Source organism: Aquarana catesbeiana, linkage group LG04, assembly GCF_042186555.1.
Source record: "Aquarana catesbeiana isolate 2022-GZ linkage group LG04, ASM4218655v1, whole genome shotgun sequence".
NCBI lineage: Eukaryota > Metazoa > Chordata > Amphibia > Anura > Ranidae > Aquarana > Aquarana catesbeiana.
The window spans coordinates 135064701-135088019 of record NC_133327.1 but is presented as its reverse complement, the minus strand read 5'-3'; the positions used below and the strand labels follow the sequence as shown (position 1 = coordinate 135088019).

The following is a 23319-nucleotide window of genomic DNA, read 5'->3' as shown; positions in this document are numbered from 1 at the left end:
GTGTGTTTTGGCTCTGGGAACCCCACCCCCTACTTGGGGTGAGTCAGTAATGTATTCATCTTTTTTTATCTTTGTTAAGTGATGTTTATTTCCCTTTTTTTATATTTTTCTTCACTTATAGCATCAGGTGGAGTCTATTTACTGGAATCTGCTGGTTGCTGGCAGAAAGATGCTAGGGGCCACTGGAACTGCACCCTGAAGCTCTGGGAACCACAGTGCCACCAGCAGGTGATTCAGGTACTTATAGGGGGGCACAATTGAAACCTTTAACAAATTAAGGGTCTGACTAAGGTTTAGGAGGGCAGTATTTTCAACAGGAAGCTAAGATCAATAACATTATAACATTGGCAGAAAGCGCTGACCAGTGTGTTCTTGTGGGGTGCAGTCTCCCTGTCAGAACACAATAGCTCAGTGGTGGGAGATCGCTGTACTAACATTCAGATAGTACAGTGGCTCCTCCTTAGCTCTTCAGTTTTTTGACTAGCCCCCTGAGTTGAACGACAAAAAAGCAAACTAATAGTTTGTACCAGGCTTTAGACCGTGGACCCAACAGTAAAATACAGTTAAAGGAGTCCAATATAGAGTATAATGAACAATACACAGTTTATTAGTGTTCATGAATTCTGTTTATTGCCTTTCACGTGTCACAGGAAATGTTTGCCACCTTTGCCATGTTTTCTTATGAGGCATATAGTAGAGGTTCACAGAGACACGGGGCCTACTGGCAGAACACTTCATTAATTTCATGGCTACTATGCTTCGGCCTGTTGACATAAGTAAATTCTAACACCGGCTTTTTTACCCTGAAGGTTGTTTATTTTGAAACTAATCAGTTGTCATGTATTCACAAGGTGATTTTGGCCTTGTTACAGTAAACAGAATTCTTCTTAGGAAAGACGCTATGGTATTTAATGTCCTAATTTCTAAAAGTCAGAACTAAAACAGATGTGGATATGTACCCAGCAAAGTCGGAGTGGCCTTCATTTTGTATACTGAAATGGAAAAATAAAACTCCTCCAGAATGCAATATGACAGGCAGGTTTCCCATTGAAACCAATGCAGATGGAGTCGTGTTTCATCATTTTTCCTTTCAAGAGTGCACAGATTAAACAAGACGACATTGGTAACCTAATGAGCTCTGTATAATATCAGAGATCATCATAAGTATGGAAGAGGGTGTAAGAGACGTCTGTTAGTCCAGACTTCATGCTCAAACTTTACACATCTTAAACTTTCCTTTAAGTCTGTTTCTTGGAATAAACTCACAATTACACTCTGAGTTTCTCAATGTGCGTGTGTGGGGCGTAGGGTACACTGGACTGTTATCTAAACTAAGAGGACAACACAGCTACAAGGAGATACCGACAGAGAGGAGACAGCAGCCCAGAGGAGAGACACAACGCACAGACTTGAGAAATATCTATTTTTTTTTAATTTGATATCAGGAAGTCATCCATTGACTAGGGTCATTGCATGGTTATATATTTAAACAGCAAATTAAATATATCTGACTAGATAGTACAAAAAAGGCTTAGCAAAGCACACACTTGCTTAGAACTTTTTGCACTTACACCTGGGCAGCACGCACACACACACACACACACACACTTGTATAGATTACTATATCACATTCTGACCTATTGGATATAATACAGGATCAGTGCCCCAGTGTAATGGATGCAGATGGAAAGCCAATCCCTCTGCGCTGTGTGCTAATGACTATCAGTATGGGTGTGTTACTTGTTCTTCTCTGCGCTGGACCTGCCTGCACCCATAAAAACCAGGGATCAAAGTTTCAGGTATGTGCTTTTTATAAATTTGCATGACAACTAATTATGTTCACATCTGTAGTAATGACCAGTTTGCCATTTAATTATTAGAGCCAGGGACACAAAATTAAATGTATTTGCAATCTCATAAAAATGCATGACATTCCCTTCAAGGAGGGACATATGCCCTGAAGTTGGCTAGTGGGCTTTTTTAAGATCACGTGAAGATGATTCCAAGGTGGTTTGGGAACTAAAGGCTCATACACACAATACGAAAATTGGATGGAAACATTCGTACGACAAGCTGTCTGACGATTTTTGGATAGTTAGTATAGTGCTTTCAACAGCTGATTACGCTTTTTCGTCAGACAAAAACTGGATGTGCAGACTATAAAATTTTTCTCGGATGTGAACTCAATGTCCGGTTTTCATACGAAAAAAATTGTAAGAGCAAGACTACGCATGCTCAGAAAGGAAAGAATACATAAAAAACTATTCAACACATTAAATCACTTCTGACATGGTATTCTGTCGTATGAAAATTTTCGTATTGTGAGTAACCTTTTCACTTTCGACGTTCGGTTGTCCAACAATCTAAGCGTGTGTATGAGGCTTTAGAGTGTTTTTTTTGGTGTGATACAGTTCCAGTTTCCGAAACCCACTCAGCTATATACAGTACTATTCTATACTACAAGATAGTAGTATTAAAATGGAGGTCGGCAATGGTAGCAATTTTCTTCAGGTAAGGCTTTTATTTATATACCAGTACAGATGAAAGGATTCTACTGATGTAGATGATCTCTACCTTTCACAGACATCTTAGGATCAGAAGATTGAAAATGTTTAGCGGTGACTGAAATGTTGTCAAAAGTTCTGCAACACAAACTGCCATTATCAGAAAACTTAGATCAGTTACTACAGAATTTTGACAGAGGTTGATTTAGTAAAACTGGAGAGTGCAAAATCTGGTGCAGCTGTACATAGAAATCAATAGGCTTCTAAGTTCAGCTAATCTTTGACAATAAAACCTGGAAGTTGATTGGTTGCCATGCAGAGCTGCACCAGATTTTGCACTCTCTAGTTTTAGTAAATCAACCCCATAGAGTTTTTTACGTCAATACAATTATCTTGGAATTGTGGAATAGCACATACTGTGATACCCATATCTCTCTATAGATGCTCTGCAACATCCAACTATAAGCAGCATGTTTAGGGTTGGGCTTGCCAGTCCTATCTGTCTGAAGGCTATACACTACTGTCTCTAAACCAGTGAACTATATCTCCAGCACACAACCTCTTATAAATAAAAGGAATCCATCATAAAACCTGGTGGAAACAAACATTTCCGATATTATTTTGCTACAAGCTAATTTCAAGGCAGTAAAGTAAAAATAATCCCTAGTCTTTAAAAATGTTGGGGTATCTTCCTGACACAGTTTACAACTGAAGACATTTCTTGGATAAACTGATAAATGTCTTCAACTTTACAGAACATATGCAATTGCATTTGACTAATTACTTCCAGCTGTACCATGCTTTGGATAAATGAGAACCTAGTAGCAGGTGGAATTGTTGGGCTTATCATACCTGGGAACCCAAAAGAGCATGTTTATGCCCAAAGTTTCCACCAAAGAAGTTTACTGATGACCAGGTTATTCTCATATGTCTGACTGTATGCTAAGCTATACGGCCACCTAAAACATCAAAACATTATCAAGCTCTTTACTTTTAATCGTGCAATGGAAAAAAATATTTCAAATGTGTTTTCTTTGGTTGACAAAATATTACCTGCTTTCCTCAGTGTAAAAGGATTGGTGTTCTGTGACCTTGCAACCAACAGAAATCAGTTTTCTGCTGTTTAGTGCAGAATCATTAAAGTGGAGGTCTGGTTAGTATGGATTTCAGCACACCATTGGATTGTTGCAGCACTCGCTCAATCAGGGTTGCTGAACCTTTCTAGAATCTATATCGTGAATGTTAATATTTATTTTCTTACTTATAGGAAATTTCAGTCACGGTCTTGCCATCACTGGGGTCCCCGGAGCTTACACCTCCACAAGAGAGAGACTTTACATCAGAGCCGACAGACAAGAAGAGGCCCCCATGGCATCCTAGGTATTCCTGGCTGATGTTTTCTGACCATGATGCAAAAACCAGGAGGAGAGGACAAGAGGAATCAAAAAGAGTGAGATATACACGTTTACTATAATCTCTCAGTGGAAATGAGTTATGCTCTGGCATCTGTATACAAGGCTGTAATTGTTTATTACATTTTATGGCTTAGCTTGACTTGGCAGAGGACTCTGGATCCAAGTGTTTATAAAAAAAATTAAAGTTTACTTCTTAATACCATGATTAAATGTAGAGCTTGAGCACCGCATTTTAATGTACATAAGATTAGAATAAACATAAAGAGCTGCATGTAAAATGTATCAAAATAAGATGTCCCTGCAGGGAAAACACCGTGAATATTGTTACAGCTATAGACGCTGGCAATAATCGCATGAGAATTCCGACAGGCTGCTTGTCCCCAAGTTCATCGATTGTACAATTTGGGTACAATCAGCCTGCCCATACATGGTTGGCCGAAATTCGAACAGTCTATGGCTGGCTTTGGTCCAGACTTTTCTTGTGAGGGGTTCCAGGATTCTCACCCTTTTCTAGATTATCTAGGAGATTTTGACATGCCATTGTGTGTCCATGTGGCCCCCAGGCTTCCAGTTAGTCATGTTTGTACAACCATCAGAAAAGTCTTCTATACATTTCAACAGATACAGCTGTTGAACTGTTTTACTCCTCACCTCCATAGAGTTACTAAGAAAATCTGCGGACACCTAATTTTTGCTCCTTATTCCCAAGGTTGTCACCTTTTATTGGAAAAAAACAGCCCCATGATCACTTTCAATTCTTGTAACTATTCATAACATTAGCAACATGTCCATTTCTACCAGCCAGGTTAGTAAAATAATGATTAGGTGGCAGTATACCATGTCCCTCATCGTTTTAGTCATTAGCTATTATTCATGACCACGTATAACATAATCCATGTTCAAACAAATCATCCCACATTCCCCTCGGACCAATGAAATGCCTGCAAGCATGCAAAACTGAACCAATCTGTTTATCAGCAAAAAATCCCAAACCAAGTCGAGAAACAGAAATCTCAGCATAAATATTCTATACTGCGAGTATAAACCTGTTCAGTACAGATTAAAATTGGTCAGGTACCCATAGCCTTAAAAATGCCTTTTTACTCTAAGGAGCAAATCTAGAAAATTCCCCTGAGGCCAGCTTCACATGTGCGGCTGCGGTTTCCAGCATGGGGTGCTGGTGCGTTTCTGTTCAGTGGTTCAGGTGCGATTCAGGTCTGAATTTTTGCCTGAATTTGCACCTGAACTGGACCTGAAAACACACAGCACCCTTTTGGAATGCGCACCACGGCCCTCCTGGATATGTGTGGACCACACTTGCATGTCATGCGAATTGGATGGAAAACAGCATCCAATTTGCACATACATGAACCCAACCTTAACAAAGTAGTGTGTTATTTTTTCCTCTAATGGCAAAAAAAAGACATTCTCTTGGATAAACAATAAAACAAATGTATGAAAACTATTCCTTCTTCATCATCGTCTGCTTTCAGCATCATCACGCGGGTCCAATTGGTGCTCCAGCACCTCCAAGACATCAGAGTCACACTGTCAACCATGTGTTGCGGGAGAAGAAGCTATCACAATTTATTCAGCTGTTGAGTGGTGAGTACGATTTCACCGTATTACATTATGAGACACTTCTATTTTCCAGTTGCGTTTTTCTATGTTATATTCCTACTATGGAATAAAGAATTCCACCATATCCCGTGGTATCTACTGTTATTCTAGTTGTCAAGCGCTCAGGGTAATTTAAATCAGTAAAGCGATTCAAAAATTTCTTTTAAGATAAACATGCCATACTTACCTGCTCTGTGTAATGGTTTTGCACAGAGCAGCCCCAAACCTCCTCTTCTAGGGTCCCCAGCTACAGCTCCTTCTCTTCAGTGAGTGCCCCCATAAAAAGCTGGTTCCTATGGGGCACTTATGTAGGCTTTTACTCCAAGCCGTGCTGTGTGCGTCCATAGACACACAGCCTGGCTTGACCCCACCCCTACTCCCTCAGCACTTGACAGCAGCAAGAGCCAGCGGCTCCTTATGCTGCCTCTCTGTCCTGCAAGATGGAGAGCGGAGAGCCACAGCTCTCAGGTACAGAACTGGATTGAGATTGGGCTCAAGTAAGAATTTGGGGCTAGGGGGGCATCAATGTTACAGAATGTATTTTTACATTGATGCAGAGAATGCATTGAGGTAAAAAAACCAAAAAAAAAACAAAACAAAACAAAAAAAAAAAAAAACGTAAGCCTTTAGGCCCCTTTCACACTGGGGCGGTAGGGGGCGTCGGCGGTAAAACAGCGATATTTTTAGCGCTGTTTTACCGCGGTATTCGGCCGCTAGTGGTGCGGTTTTAACCCCCCACTGGCGGCCGAAAAAGGGTTAAATCCACTCGTATAGCGCAGCTATAGCCGCACTGTCCCATTGATTTCAATGGGCAAGAGCGGTTTAGGAGCGGTGAATACACCACTCCTTCACCGCTCCAAAGATGCGGCTGACAGGAGAATTTTTTCTTCTTCTGCCAGCGCACCACTTCAGTGTGAAAGCCCTCGGGCTTTCACACTGAACAAACAGCGGAGGCTGTTTTGGGGCGGTTTGCAGGCGGTATTTTTAGAGCAATAACGCCTGCAAACCGCCCAGTGTGAAAGGGGCCTTAGACCCATGTTAAATTAGATCTGTTTAAGCAGGTATGTCACTAGATAAAACATCTTAAAGTAAAGTGCATGCTGTAAAGAATATAGCGAATGCTCACCTGTCCTGCTGCTAGCATCACCAATCTTCACCTTTTGTAAGCTGGGGTTTCTCATGCTAGCCCTTTACATCAAATCTGTGTCCTGTTATGACATAGGGGCTAGTGGATAGAACTACAACACTTGGGTTACTGGTATCTGACAAACCTGGGATGGTCGAATGCTAAAAACTGTTTTTTTTAACAAGCATTGCAGTGCTTAAATAGTTTTTTTTTTTACTTAATTGCTATTACTATGCACTGCAGTTTGTTGTGCTTGAGTGGGTTACAGCACGTTGTAACATGCTGTGCAAAAAATTGTAATGAATTTTTTCAGTGCATACTCAAACGGCACATTGACGTAACTGAAACAATAGGACATAAGGCTATTTGGCATTTCCTTGCATTGGGGTTATGTTGGATAATGCTGCACTATAGTGCTAGTTTTCCAAACAGTACTAGTATAGCTCAATTAGTTCATTACTCTTTGGTTTGGTACATGCCCACAAAACAGCTTTATTGGCAGCCATGGTGTAACTTTTGACAACCACAAGTCAACATTATCTACATGAAATTTAAATGTTTTTTTTTATCAATAATACTATTTATTAAATTGTAGAATGCTCTCAAGTAATTACAGAATAATTGTAAACATTCTGTCCAATGACAGATGCCCTGCTGAGGCAGAAAGATGGCGAAAACACCTCAAGTTACAAGCGTACCTCGACTATTTCTCCTGCAAAGGTGCACATTGCATTTACATGCAAAACCCGCAGCGACATTCATGTGGAACCTGGGGAACTGAGAGAGATACAGCTCTATAAAATGGTTAGACTTTACAAGTATATCTCAACTTTTTTTTATAAATATGAAACTTTCTAAATATGTACAAGGAACCAAAACAGACATAACGGTTTACTGCTGTGTCTCTGATTAATAGATTTCTCCATACTTCCTGTATGTTCATTAGAGAAGGGAAAGGGAGTAAGGGGAAATCTCTCAAACTGATAGCAACAAAAATTAAAATTTGGCAGAGGTGCTAACTCATATATATATAAACAAATTCAAGAAAAAAAGTTTGGTCTGATGTTACCCCACAAGGTTTTTTTTTTTTATATTTATTTTAACCACTTCAGCCCCAGAAGGTTTTACCCCATTAATGACCAGGCCATTTTTTATGTGATACGGCACTGTTACTTTAAACTGACAATTGCACGGTGTGACGCTGTACTTAAATAAAATTGATCTCCTTTGTTTTCCACAAATAGTTTTCTCTTGGTGGTATTTGATCACCTCTGCGGTTTTTGTTTTTTGCGTTATAAACAAAAAAAGACTGACAATCTTGAAAAAAAAAAAAAAAAAAAACTTTTTTTTTTTTACTTTCTGCTATACAACACATCCAATAAAAAAAAAAAAAAAAAAAAATTTTTATATATATATATATATATATATATATATATATATATATATATATATATATATCTCAAATTTTCATCATCAATTTAGGCCAATATGTATTCTGCTACATATTTTTGGTAAAAAAAAAAAAAAATCCCAATAAGCCTAAACTTCTACTCCAAGTCGCTACTGCTGCCAAGCAGACCATAGCCAAAAACTGGAAATCTACCTTTCTTTGTTTACTTGCAGTAAAACACAGAATTACCCAAGCAATGATTCACGTCAAATTGGAAGCTGTCCTACTGCATAAAGTACCTAAGTTTGAGCAGCACTGGAACCCTTAGGTAACCCATTTCCTACCCCCTGGTTTCAAGGAAACCTTAACTAACTTTCTTTACCCCACCCTTGAGTCTGACACCACTCTTTTACCCTCCCCTAGGGGGGGTCCCTTTGCCCGCCTCTCCTTTTTCTTCTTCCCCAGCCCCCCCTTCCCCTGCGCCCTTCTACGTGCTTGCGCCTTGTTCCACCTCAATTCTTTCTTGTCTCTATCCTTCCCATTCTACCACCACAGCCCATACCCTAGCTTGAGTTCCTAGCTAGGTGTTCGCCTTAATACACCCCATTACCCTTCCCGACCTGCAGTCTCCCAGTACTTGAGCTCTATGGTATTGTCCCCCATTGGGGTGCCAAACAGCCATCTCTGTCAATTACTTGGGCATGACTAGAAGCCCTGCACAATGCTCGTGCTCCTCTCTTATTCTCCCCCCCTTTTTTCTCCCTGACTGTTCATATACAGTTTATGCCTAGAATCTCATCTTACCTATGTATAGCATTATGGTGTTTGCTATGTACCCTTTTTTGTTGACCCAGCATGGTGTTTTCCATGCTTTAGCTCCTGTTACATTGTACTTACTTTTGTTGCCTTTCAATAAAAATATTTGAACAAAAAAATCCCAATAAGTGTATATTGATTGGTTTGCGCAAAAGTTATAGAGTTTACAAACTATGGGATAGATTAATGGCACTTAAATTTTTTTTTTTACTAGTAATGGTGGCGATCAGCGATTTTTAGCTGGACTGCGACATTGCCATCTGTCAGATTTGGGAGTTTTCCCCTTCACTTCCTGTTTCATAACCAAAACAGAAAGTGAGAGGCAATCCCTCCAAAGTGAGGGAATCTCTGGCTGTCATCAAAACTAGTGTCCCCATTGGAAAACTTCCTGTGTAATACTGTTCTAGGGACAACCCAAGATTTGGAATTTTCTTTTACGATCAGTAAAAACAGGACAGGACAAATAAAGAGGGTGTATCTCACTAGCAGGGGCACAAACAGCAATAAAAACTTGACAGGTGTTCTAATTCCTCTCCAATTTGTTGAAAACTAAACAAGGTATTATTAAACCCAAAAGCACACATTTATTATATTGCAGCTTACTAATTCTTAGATGGGGTGGATGCAGGTTTCATTTTTTAGGCTTTTCTGGAGATCCAGCCAGAAAGTCTGTCATTTTTCAACTCTTGCAGTTACAGGAATGAGAGAGACCATTTAATGCTCACAGGTAAGTTTAAAATCTTCAGCTTTTATTTATGTAAAACCTTTATGGCAACAGGGAAAAAAAACATTTGCAGTAACCAATTATAAAATATTAGGAGGAGTCCAGCTTCAATTTATTACTGTATTTAAATTTGCTAGTACTTCTAACATTCCCCTCCCTCCAGCAACCTGTTACATTTCTTTTGGCGCTGCTCAAAGTAGAGGTGAAAATCATATCCCTGTGTCCCAGCTGCAGGCTTGTCCTGATATCAATCCAGTGGGCTAGTTAATATAAAGAAGAAAGGATCGCTGCAACTCCCAACCAGCCCAGGTGAATAAATAAGGAGCGGCCTCAGCCTACATGTCTCCACCAAACCATGTGCTCTGATGCATTTTACCACACCCACCAGGCTTAGTTATTGGGTCACAGGGTCCTTTGACCAAGCCCCGGTGGGCAGGGAGAAATACATCAGGGTGTGAGGTTTGGTGGAGACATGTAAGCTGAGGCTCCTGTCTTATTTATTCACCTGGGCTGGTCGGGAGTAGCGATCCTTTCCTCTTTACATTCTCCTCCGCTCCAGACCGGCAATGCTGCTGTACAAATCTGCCCCATGTGTTCCTTCATCCAGAGTGGTATCTGTATAATACAGATGGTGTGTACTAGCCAAATTACCAGGTAAAAACAGAGAGGGAAAAAAAAAGAAAACAAATATAGCCACTACATCTAATGATTGGTAAGGTGCAATATATTACATTTTTGGTATTGGGTTTAATATCACTTTAAAGCATGCTGTACTATTGAACTGCAATTATATGAACTCTTTTCAGCAAACGACCCCCTTGCCCTCCTGTAATAGTAATAGTAAGAGACTCTCCAGATCCTTGCTTTTGTAAAGAGCGATCTCAGGAGTGAGGTTTCCCTTCAATGGTTCCTTTGCAACAGGCGGACATCTCCTTGTCGTGAGACTATTACAAGCTGTTCTGCCGGCAGGCTAATGCACAGGCGTTTCTGATCTCTATCACTTGAGATCCAACATATCTGGTAAACAGTTTGTATTATCACTCCTTACATCTCATCTCAGACTATTGGATTAAAGATTAGATGCCCTGTTCCTTAGAGAACTATATATTTTGTTCGCGCATTTTTTATATATTCACATATAGTCGTTTTTTGACTGCATTTGCGCACCTTCTTTCTTTTTTAATTAGGAAAGGACATTAAGCAGAATCTCCCCAACTGAAGCCGACAATGGGTTCAAGATTTCCCTATTCTATTTAAAAAAAAAATAGAAAAAGGTTATCAAATAACAAAATAGAAAGTAAATGAACAGAAGAGAAGTCCAAATAAAATCAATATGTGACCAGCCTTTAAAACAAGTCGCTTAGTCTTGTTTCCACATCAGAGGTATGGCTTTTTGGCCCCAATTCTTCCATGAAGACCACTTCTGGCCAGACTTCTCCAGTCAGTAGATGGGTCTACCTGGGTCCCACCAGTTCTGTGCCAATGGCACTGCTGGACATCTTCCAATGTCAAAGCCAATCACTGCGTCCACAGTCCTCAATGTTGCCCATTTCTTTGTGCTTCTGTAAAAGAACTTGAACAGCACCATCTTGAAACCCCAGTCTGCTTTGAAATAATTTCCTGGGAGAGACCTTGCTGCTGCAGTATAAATACCTTGTGTCTTGTTGCTGTGCTCAGTCTTGCCATGGTGTACAACCGGTGACACTAAACAGTCTTCCACAACCTCACCTTGGTAGCAAAGATTGGCGGCTCCTCACCCAGTATTTAGCCTCCTACACAGCTATTTCAGTTAATGATTGTGTTGCAGGCTGGGTTCACGCTGGTGCGACACGACAGCCATCCTACTTTGGATCCAACTTTGCCCCACGACTTGAGGCCGGCATGCGTCCGACTTTCAATGAATGGGGATCTGACTTGGATCCCCGCCAATGCCAGGCACTGTGTTTGGTATGAGGGGGAACTCTGCGCCAAATTTTAAATAAAAAAACGCATGGGTTCCCCCTCCAAGGGCATACCAGGCCCTTGGGTCTGGTATGGACCTTAAGGGGAACCCCCTACGCCGAAAAAAACGGCATGGGGGGTCCCCCCAAATCCATACCAGACCCTTATTCGAGCACGCAGCCCGGCCGGTCAGGAATGGGGGTGGGGACGAGCAAGCGCCCCCCCGTACCAGGCCACATGCCCTCAACACGGGGGAGTGGGGCAGGGGGGCGTCCTGCGGCCCCCCCCACCTTGTCCCCATGTTGATGAGGACAAGGGCCTCTTCCCAACAACCTTAGTCGTTGGTTGTCGGGGTCTGCAGCGGGGGGCTTATCGGAATCCAGGAGCCCCCATTAATAAGGGGGCCCCCAGATTCCGGCCCCCCCACCCTTTGTGAATGAGTATGGGGTACATTGTACCCCTACCCATTCACCTAGGGAAAAAAGTGTCAACGAAAAAACACAGTACACAGGTTTTTAAAGTCATTTATTAGGCAGCTCCGGGGCTTCTTCCGACTTTGGGGATCTTCTTCCGGCTCCTCCGCTATCTTCTGCCGCTCTTTTGCTAGCGGTGGCCCGGACTTCTGCCTACTTCCCTCTTCTCCCGATGTTGACACGACGCTCTCTCCAGGTGGAATGCTCTCTGAGCGCTTCACAATGGACTTATATAGGCGGTGACCCCGCCCCCTTATGAGGTCACAGTCCCTGGGCATGCTGGGACTGTGCCATCATAAGGGTGCGTGGTCAACATCACCCGGTAGGAAGAGAAGAGGGAAAAAGACAAGAAGGCAGAAGTCCGGGCCGCCGCTAGCAAAAGAGCGGCAGAAGATAGCGGAGGAGCCGGCGGAAGATCAGGACCCCCCCAAAGTTGGAAGAAGACCCCCGAAGTCGGAAGAAGACCCCGGAGCTGCCTAATAAAGGACTTTAAAAATCTGTGTACTGTGTTTTTTCATTGACACTTTTTTTCCCCTAGGTGAATGGGTAGGGGTACAATGTACTCCATACTCATTCACAAAGGGTGGGGGGCCGGGATCTGGGGGCCCCCTTATTAAAGGGGGCTCCTGGATTCCGATAAGCCCCCCGCCCACAGACCCCAACGGCCAGGGTTGTCGGGAAGAGGCCCTTGTCCTCATCAACACAGGGACAAGGTGCTTTGGGGGTGGGGGCGCCGCAGGGCGCCCCCTGCCCCAAAGCACCCACTCCCCCATGTTGAGGGCATGCGGCCTGGTAAGGTTCAGGAGGGGGGGCGCTCGCTTGTCCCCACCCCCATTCCTGACCGGCCAGGCTGCGTGCTTGGATAAGGGTCTGGTATGGATTTGGGGGGGACCCCCATGCCGTTTTTTCAGCGTAGGGGGTTCCCCTTAAAGGTCCATACCAGACCCAAGGGCCTGGTATGCTCTTGGAGGGGGAACCCATGCTGTTTTTTTTATTTAAAATGTGGCGCAGAGTTCCCCCTCAAGATCATCTGAGCACAAGTCGCATGCCGAAGTTGGATCATGCGAGACGGCGACCTGACTTTGATCCGACTTCAATGATAGTCAATGGGCTGAAGTAGGATCAAAGTCGGACCAAAGTAGTACAGGGAGCATTTCTAAAGTCGGAACAACTTGTGTCGGACCAGTTAGGACGGCTCCCATAGGGAAACATTGAATTTCACATGTCATGCGACATAAGCTCCCAATGTCGGAACGTTTGTCGGACCAGTGTGAACCCAGCCTCAACCTACATATGAAATTGATGATGATTGGTACCTACTTGGTATAATTGGTAGTCACACACCTGACTCTAATCCTACAAAATCCCTGATTTTGTGCAAGTGTACAAAGTGTGCAAGTGTAAGAATTGATGCTGGTTTGAAGTCAAAGGCTAGTCACACCAAACAGTGTTTAGATTTTTCTTCTGTTTGCTCACTTTGCATTTTGTAAATTGATAAAAAAATAATTAAAATATATATTTTTGAAAGCAGTCTTACTTTCAAGTACAGGGGGTCCCCTAGTTACAAACATCCGACTTACAAACGACTCCTACTTACAAACGGAGGCAGACAACAGGAAGTGAGAGGAAATCTACCCCTAGGAAGGGAAATTCTCTCCTGTAAGAGCTATTATGGGGAAAAGGTACCTCCACTGATGCTTTATCACCAAGGCTTGTTTCCACAACAACCCAAAATTTTCAAAATACATTTGTCATTGGGACAGGAAGTGAGGTGAAATCTTCTGAACAGGGGCACACACAGCAAAACAAATGTTACAGGGGTGATAACCCTTCCCTATGCTATCCAAAAATCTTAAAAATAGTTTTTTTGGCTGGAGCTACACTTAAAAAATGTACCTGTTCCGACTTACAAACAGATTCGACTTAAGAACAAACCTATAGTCCCTAACTGGTTTGTAACCCGGGGACCCCCTGTATTTCTTCACACCTGCCTAAAACTTTTGCACAGTACAGTATGTTTCTTGTTCGGTCCAATTCAAAGCGTCTTACTCTAGAAAGTGCTTGTGTTCCACTAATAGTAATTCTATGTTTTTATGTAGTCCCACCTAGAAGGCTCGTTCTACAGAGGAGCTGGCCTGAACCTCACCAATGGTCGATACACTGCTCCTTACACTGGACTCTATACCTTCTTTGCCAGGCTACATGTTGGTGAGTAACAGATTGGACACAATGTACCAACTTGTTCATTTTAAAATGGAATAAGGCCTCTTTCACACGGATGATCCGTATGTCCGTTTTTCATCCATCCGTTTTCGGATGAAAAACGGACATACAGTCATCCCTATGGAGCGTCGGATGTCAGCGGTGACATGTCCGCTGACATCCGACCCCGCTCCGATCCGAAAAGTGTAACGGAGGAAAAACCTACTTTTCCCTCCGTTTTCGGATCGGATCGGATGACGACGGACACTACGGACCGTCATCATCCGATCCCCCCATAGGGGAGAGCGGCGCTCTGACAGGTCCGTCGCTGCACAGCGTGCAGCGATGCACCTGTCATCTTCCTGCTCAGCGGGGTTCGGCGGAGCGATCCCCGCTGAGCCAGCGTGTGTTCACGGGGCGGATCATGACTGATCTGCCCCGTGTGAAAGAGGCCTAAGTCAGTTTTAATCCCTGTTGGCCCAATATGGCTATTCTGAGCGATAATATATGGTAATGCTTCACTGAGCAAATCAGAATATGATTTATTTATTGATAACCTTTTCATTTAAATTCTGAAAATATCTTTGGAAGTGCTAATATTAAAACAAAGTTAGGTAAATGGTATATATTGAAACCAAGCAGGTGTTCTGCCAAGTCATGATTAATAAGTTCAGCACAGTGACAGCATGTAGTTCTCAATAAGCTGCAAGGGCGCTGGTGAGTGCTCCTGTAGTCAAATGATCTTCCTGCTCTCAGGTAATTGCCTGTCCCCATGAGGTACGACAGCTATGCTGAGAGTCTGCAGGAGCCAGAGATTGCACCCGCGACTGACTGACCACGGGAGCAAAGCATTGCTTTTAAACTAGTTCTAGATCAGTGATGGTTGCCTGAACTGGCCATTGTCAGCTGGCTTGGGTGAAGATCCTGACTACAGGTAAGGCAGCGGTCAAAGGCTCTGGGCAGGTTCCACCCTAAGATACCCCTATGTGATATTGGTAGCATGCATCTATATATGTCATCCTCCTACTCTATAGGGGTAAATACAAGTGCTCAGCTTAGCATAGCATCATCTATAAAAGATAGCAGAGGGCACTTGGATGGTGCTTGCATGGCCGACTTCCTATTTCTATAGGCACAAAGCAGCCATTGGTAAGAAGTGTGGCAGATAAGTTAACAAAGGCTATATGTCACATGGCTCCAACCAGGTGAGGAGAAGGGGATATATATATATATATATATATATATATATATATATATATATATATATATATATATATATATATATATATATATATATATATATATATATATATATATATATATTTTTTTATTAAAAGTGTTCCTCCCAGCTCACTTTTTCCTGCATTTATACATTTTTCTCTAAGGCAGGTTTGGCCACATTTAGCATGTCTGATCAGATCCTGTACACACAGAATTCTTTTTTTTTTTCTAAACGCAGTTAAAGTAACTGCCCCCAAATGCTCAGTGTGAATGGCACCACTGAAATATCATTACATGCATTTACAGTATACGAGTTTAGAAATGTCCTCAATTCAGAAAAACACAGGTTTGACAGTGCCAGTATGAATAATGTCACAGGAATATAAAATAGTGATATCAATTAAATGGAAGCCTTTGGAGGATTTGAGTGTGCTCCATTTATGTTTGTCTAGTTTGGATAATGACACATTCTGGTTGCCATGGGTAACAGACATATTTCTTTCCTGAGGAGGCTTGCTATTGGCTAGGGAATAGATCATACCCACAACTTTTCCAGAGGTCAAGCTACTGCAGAAAAAAAAACATCCATACTTCCATAGCAATGGTAGTCTGTCACTGCTGCCTATAACCTTATGAAATACAGAGAACTGTATTAATAGAAACACAAACCCCTCTCCTGTCATAATTCAAGTTATGATTTAGCATGTTTTTTTTGCAAACTCTTTATATAAATGGATGTGTAGCTTTTTTATATACCAATTTTATAATTTAATTTATTGTTTTATAGATTTTCAAAAATACACCAATGAACGTCTTCAAGGATTTCTGCGGCTACAGCTGTGTATCCTTTCCCTGTGTCAGGACAACCTGTAAGTCATTTGTAAAAGAATACATCTTTTACCAAAATCAAATAACTGCAGCAAAATACAACAATGCACAATTTGTGTATGCATATACATTATGTAAATATACAGTATAAATATAAAAAGTACACATACACACATTGTTCCAAAAATAATTGTAATTCTTTTTAGCCACTTTTCACCTCATTTGATTATGAATGAGCTTAGCTAATATAGCATGTTTTCCCAATTGTTATTATTATTTTTTTTTTAGAATTAAAAAACAGCCACATTCCACCCCCGAAATGTTATATCCGTAGAGAGCAATCCACTCTATAATCCTTACATATTGCCTTGTTACAACTCCTAGTGACTGGAACACAGTACTGGCCCACATACCTTCAGCCTGATGTTTGGTGTAGAGGGGATTATAAGAATATAAAGACAGATCACATGTAATTATAGTTAGGTTTAGTAATTTATGGAAAAATGTTTCCAACACACTTACATTAAAGCAGGTCTATAAATGCCTAGATCTAAATGCACCTAATCTACTTAAAGTGGAGGCCCAATGAAAAAAAATTATTAAAAGCCAGCAGCTACAAATACTGCAGCTGCTGACTTTTAATATATGGACACTTACCTGTCCAGGGAGCCTGCAAAGTCGGCAGCCGAAGCCGATCCGTCCTTCGGCTCTCGGCTGCTGCCGCCGCCATCCTCGGTAAGGGAATAAGGAAGTGAAGCCGTGCGGCTTCACTTTCTGGTTCCCTACTGCGCATGCGCGAGTCACGTCCTCTCAGGTCCCTGCTGTGTTCTGTGTCTCGCAGAATACAGCGGGGGGAGGACGGGGTAGGCACCGGAAGTGGCATAGGTCACCGCAAGCGCCACGGTGAGCTATGCCAGGAAGTGGGAGCAAATACCTGTATTAGACAGATATCTGCTCCCTCCTCCCCCCTGAAAGGTGCCAAATGTGACACCGGAGGGGGGGAGGAATCCAAAAAGTGGAAGTTCCATTTTTGAGTGGAACTCCACTTTAAGCAGCTCTAATCTTTATCATTATGTTTCCTCCTCTCCGCATACCCAGGAAGTGCCACCACTATTTTAGACATAATAGGCACTTCAGACTGCCTTTGGTTTTAGGCTCTGGTGAGGTGTCCAAACAGCAAAATATTCAAAATGCAAGGTTTAGAAAAAGAAAACAAGCAGCTGCATGGTACACAGAACTCCTGTAGCGCAATAGACCAACTAGACAGAAAAACTGCAGGAATGAGTTGGCCATTACTTTCCTTTTAGCTAGCATTATAATTAATATTCAAATACAAGTCTATCACTAAAGTCATTAGACATCTGAAAGAATAAAACTGTACACATTAGCTCTTAACATATCTAGAAAAAAAACAAGCAATTCTGCAGATATAGTCTACTATGGTATTTTCTCTTTCCCTGTGTATTGAAAGCTGCAAAGACAGGCCCAGGCAAGGTAAACACTGAAAAAAAAGGGGCCAATTGGCCAAACGCTGCACTAAAATTACACTTGAATATCTACTAAAACAAAACAAAAAAAAAAATAATTAAATGAATCAAAACCAAATATAAGCAGCCAGCACCAAGAGTCTACAATACAAAACCCAAAGTCATGAGATATAAATCAGTGCAGCCCTAAGATCATTAAACAAGAAACCTAGACATAGTGAATTGGTGAAATCAAACTAAAAACAGAAAACTAAGGTGGATGAGTTTACCAAGAATAGGATAAGCTAAATGTTGTGAAAACTAGATACCTAGTAATATTCAAATTGTAAATACATAAAATATAAGTTATTGATATACACATAAACAAAATGACAATATTGATCCTCTGACGTGGATCAATGAACTGCAAAATTACAGTATTCAAAATAACAGATACTGTGTTAATCATAAATGAAAATATGATAACATGTGTGATAAATGTTAGAATAAGTCCCAATAAGCTTGCAAAAGAGAAAGATTGGCCAGTGGATATATACGATCAACACTTGGTGAGAAGAGTCCCTTATCCAATGAGACGGAACACCCGAAGTGGGCAAATTTTCTCCTTACCAGCTAAAAAGACCAATATGTTGGTCTCACCGAGCCCAGGGAATTGGGTCTCCCAAAAACCTTATAGACTATCCAGGGCTGTAGAAGCTGTATCACCAGAGAAATACAAGGCATGGAGGGCTGCTCCGTCTGTAGTTATCGATGTCACTCAAAACATAAAAGCAGAGAGAGCTCCCGTAGTGCAGTATGTATGTAAAAAAATATTGAACTCAAGAAGAATTGCACTTACAAAAAGGCGGCTGAAATGAACGCAATCACAGGTGAGCATGTCAATGTGTCCGAACGGCGGCGTCTCCCGAGGCTTCCTTCACACGCTATCAGCTAACAAACCATCTCCTCCGAAGAGGAAAGCGTGATGCAGGTAAACACTGATCTGTTTACATGAAGTTGGTCTGCAGCTGCACTGCAACCATGTACTTGTTTCAGTGAATGTCATTACCGCCACATTCATAAATGTTGATCTATGCTGCAATGCATTCACTGGAGATTGCAACTTAGTACAAGTTTGCAGCCAGTTACTTTGCAGGATGCAAACAAGCTGAATGCAAAACAGAAATGTTTATACTGGCTCTTTCAAAAGCACAGGTAAAGAAAATACAGGAGGGAACAGATTTGTAAAGTTGCTTGAAATCCCTTGTAACAGGTTTGAATAGCAAACTTAACCTTTAACTACTCAGTGGTAACACACTGTCATTTTTCTAGGTCCCTGGAACATATCCTCAGCTATACAGCCAATGAGGTCACAACCACAATAACTTTGAATGGAGTCTTACAGATACAGGTAAATACCAAAACAACAAGGCCTATTTTTTTTTTACTACTTTCAATGTGTTGCTTATTTAAAAAAAATAAGACAGTTTGACCTAAATCTGAAAAGGTAGGATTGTGTTCAGTTTGGTGCATGAAGCATACCTCATATTACTCAGTACCAAGGTAAAATTTACTTGACTGTGTTTGTTGAGAATAATACATATGTGCCAACTGTTTTTTTTTTATTGTCTCTCCTATAGCAGACAATTTTTACACAGATTTCTAAACTAAAGAAGCACCAAGACCACCAGCAGCTACACTGGCACTTCAAACATTTACTGATTACCAGCAGATCGCTAGTTCTGGGTATGAGCTGCAGGCAGTATAAGCAAAATGCTGATTGCCTGTAAAGCCTATGGAGTGTATCTGCATGAGGAGAGTCCTGTAACAAGTCATATGACAATACAATCAATAAGGCTTGCTTTGTGACTCTGCAGAAAGAACGCATTTGTGCTTAAGTGAGCTGGAAGATTTTAATTTTTTTTTTAAGCAGCAGTATGGCTGCATGTTACATTTTACAATAGCAGCGGTTCCTAAAGTTTGCCATATAGTGGATTATCAATTTCCACTATGAATGCTGGCCCAATCTTTAAAAGATCTGCCCATACACATGTATGCACAGATCCAAAAAATCAGCATACACTGCAAATTTTCATACTGATTTGACAATGGAAGAAGTCCCATGCTGAATGCATACATGTACAAAAAAGCGGTATCCAGTCCAATCTCCTAGCGCACAGTGATGTTGTGAAGGGTACTGTCACACAGAAGGCTAATTATGCTTAAAAGTAGATAATATGTTAGCTGATTGACTAGTTTACATAAAGATTGGGGTGCGATTTTTTGGACTATTGAATCCAGGCATTCTTTTCTCTGCAGACATGCTCTAGTCTCTGAAAGTACCCACAAATATGGTGCGATCATAGAACAAAGAAGATCCATCTTTGATGGCACTAGCAGACATTTCACATGAAAAATAACTTCTTTCTATTCTCTCCAGGCAGGACAGTATGTGTCACTTTTCCTTGAGAATAAGATGGACTCTTGGCTCACACTCCTAAAGGGCTCAGATTTCAGCGGAGTTCTCCTTGGACAATAATCTACAGAAAGATCCCAGGAACTGGAGATCATACTGCAATGGCAGTAGCAGCACTTTTGTAGAGTACAGGAGAAGCAGATAATTTGCCTTTTTCTTACTAAAAAAGACTGATATTTTCTTAAACTACAGTTACTGGGCATAGATCTATTAATGGTATCACCAGCCTGAACTACCTACCCTATTCTGTCTACAATAAATAAATTAATTACTTACGAGTGTGCCTGCTTTCAGAAAATTGCAAAACAAAACATCGCTTTAATTAAACCCTGTAAGCAGAATACACAATGTACGCTTGGCAACCTATTAAGGGATATCATAAATCCATTATTAAATCACAAGTTTGATTGCAAAGGGTGTGCAAAATGAGTATCTAGATGTATAAGAACATTAAAACTAGTAAGAGCAAAATTACCTTTCCTTAATAAATGGTATTGATCTAAGATAAAGTGGGCACTTTGCATGTTGCATATGTTTTTTTTTTAGGAATTATGATTTATAACATATACAACCGCACACTAGTTTCTGTGTTGTCAGGTAATGATCAATATTGCATATTTTCAGAACAGTTAAAGAGATATTAAAGGCTCACTTTAAAAAAAAACAAAAAAACATTATTTTGTTACCTGCTCTGTGCAGTGGTTTTGCAGAGAGCAGCCCCGATCCTCCTCCTCTCAGGTCTCCCGGCAGCGCTCCTGATTCCTCCCCCCTTGCTGATTGCCCCCATAGCAAACCGCTTGATATGGGGGCACTGGTGTGTGCTCACTCCCGAGATTGCTCTGTGTATCTCTAAGACACACAAAGCATGGCTCAGCCCCACCCCCTGCTCCCTTCTTACCATCTGTGATTGACAGCAGTGGGAGCCAATAGCTAATGCAGCTGTGTATCAGCCAATGAGAGACCCGAGAGAACCGCTGTTCTTGTGCACATTGCTGGATCAAGATGGGGTTTGGGTAAGTATTGGGGGGGGGGGGGGGGGGGGACGTTGCACACAGAAAGTTGAAAAACCTTCAGCCTTTACAACCACATTAAACTCCTGTTTGGCTAAAAATATAAAAAGTTGACCTTGCACCTTGCAACTAAGGGGAATAGCAAACGACCCTTATTTAGCAAAGCACACCTCTCCCTTCCTGAAACACTACATGTTAGGTGAATAAGATAAGAGAGAAGATTTATTGTCATTGTAGAAAACAAATTCACAATGAAATTACATTTCTACTCCACACATTATTCATACATGGGGGATGGGGATTCCATAAACTACTTTCCCCTTTACCAGGCTTCCGCCAGCTGTGCCTAGAAGAGGGTGATGCCTTTGCCAGGCTGGCAAGATCCCGAGGAATGCTGAGCAGCCAAACCTGCCCAGTTCCAGCATGTACAAGCTTCATGAATGTCCTCCAGGGAAAGGTGATCTATTGGAGCAATGCAAAATACTGCAAAGAACTTACAAAAAAAAAAAAGTGAAACCTTTTTTACTTAAATAATGACATAAAATTATCAATCACATCCAAACCACAAACATTTCCCTCCATATCCTCTACCTGCATAAAAACATATCACAGGCTTTCAAACCAAGCATGTCATGATCTGAAAGTAAAAACTGAATGTAACAACAAAAAGTTCTCCAGTCCTTGTTTGGCAATCCTCTGAAAGGGTTAAAGCACTGTACTTCATGACATCTTAGCGGTACAACAGACTGGTATAGTTATAGTACACTGGAAGATGTAGATGTGTGGCATCAATAATTAATTTCTCTGTAACACTCAGCTACCCATACTATGGGTATCAATGTTGAATCTGTACAATGAGTATGGTTACATTGTCGGCAGCACCTCGCCGCACTGCTTCATTAGCAAGGCGATGGCAGGCAGATTCATAGCGGGTATCCATGTCTCCAGGATCCTCTTCTGCCTGGGCACTTTCATCCTGTGAAGAACGATGCAGAAGGAAAGTCAGCAAGATGACAGCTAGAGCTGGAAATCATATTTCACAGGCTCTGAATATTTACCTGCACTTGGCTTAAGATGAAGTTTACAGCTTCTTCAGCTGAGAAAGCTTTAAAAAGACCATCACAGGCCAGCAAAACAAACCTGCAAAGCAAACATTAATATTTTGTTACATTTGTAACTTATACAGCGCAGATAATAGAGCACTGGACAGAGGAGCTCCAGCCACTTCCTGTTAGTACAGAGCAGCTGTGTGGTAACACCATTTACTACTGTGTGCAGGCAAAAGCATCAACCAGCCAGCAATACTGAGAGTGCGAGGTAGGAGCAGAGGTATTCAGCATTATTGTCAATGGCAGAGCTTTTTGGTGTCAGCAAACTTGAGCTGGACCAAGCCAAGTGTCAAAGAGTTTAAATTATTCAATCCATCTTGCAGAGAACCCACAAAAATGCCTGCTCTCACACCACACCCCAACCATGTCTGAAATTAGATCCAATTTCTCAACATCACTTCCCCTTTAAGCACCTCCCACTAGAAAAACAAAGCTTCCATGGCCATTTATCAAGCATTCTCGAAGGGTTTTCAATGGTTCATAAACATAACTAAAATATGTCAAACACAATATAACAGATATAGAAGCGTTAACAGCACGCAAATATGCGACCTCTAGGCAGGTGGGTCTTGGCGCTGAGTAGCCACATATTTGCGTGCAAAATTACAAAAACAGGTGTGCCGAGAGTGCGCACCCTGCACGTTACTTGCAGCTAACAGAGATCTTTCCGCTCACGTGACAGCCAATTATGGCAGTCACATGATCTTAAACCCTGCCCCGCCTCCCGGAATCTGAAACCCCTTAAAGTGCCAGGAGGCGCCAAGGGGTTCATGGTATACCAAATAAATCTATAAATAGCTGCGCTAACTAATACATAGATTATTTGTGTGCAAATCAACATATAAAACATCAAATAAAGTTCCAAAACATTAAAATTCACCACCACTGTGATATGTGCTCTAAAACAAAATTTACATCATTATCAAAATAAAATGTCCATTGAAAAAGTCGCTCAGTGCCAATGGTGATTTCTTGCATGTAATCGCTTATATGGTGAT

The 23319-nt window shown here is 41.4% G+C and overlaps 2 protein-coding genes across 4 annotated transcripts in view; one reads left to right on the top strand and one right to left on the bottom strand.

The window, feature by feature from the left end:
- Positions 1–1245: 1245 nt before the first annotated feature.
- On the top strand, positions 1246–20477 carry ERFE (erythroferrone). 2 transcript variants are annotated; one of them, XM_073625694.1, is made up of 8 exons: positions 1246–1799; positions 3772–3954; positions 5413–5524; positions 7312–7469; positions 14109–14217; positions 16220–16301; positions 19059–19137; positions 19367–20138. In XM_073625694.1, the coding sequence occupies exons 1-8, from the start codon at positions 1674–1676 to the stop codon at positions 19514–19516; spliced, it is 999 nt and encodes a 332-aa protein (XP_073481795.1). In that variant the 5' UTR covers positions 1246–1673; the 3' UTR covers positions 19517–20138. The 2 variants fall into 2 exon arrangements, with proteins under 2 accessions (XP_073481795.1, XP_073481796.1); XM_073625695.1 differs by lacking the exon at positions 19367–20138 and adding an exon at positions 20167–20477 and having other exon boundaries at positions 1252–1799.
- A 930-nt stretch (positions 20478–21407) lies between these two features.
- The window catches only part of ILKAP (ILK associated serine/threonine phosphatase), a 90638-nt gene continuing 88726 nt past the window's right edge, over positions 21408–23319 (bottom strand). For both annotated transcript variants that reach the window (XM_073625692.1, XM_073625693.1), the window contains exons 9-10: positions 22271–22352; positions 21408–22188 (exon numbers count right to left, since the gene is read on the bottom strand). In XM_073625692.1, coding sequence (XP_073481793.1) covers positions 22048–22188; positions 22271–22352 — 223 coding nt within the window. In that variant the 3' untranslated portion in view covers positions 21408–22047. The remainder of the gene's footprint in view (positions 22189–22270; positions 22353–23319) is intronic.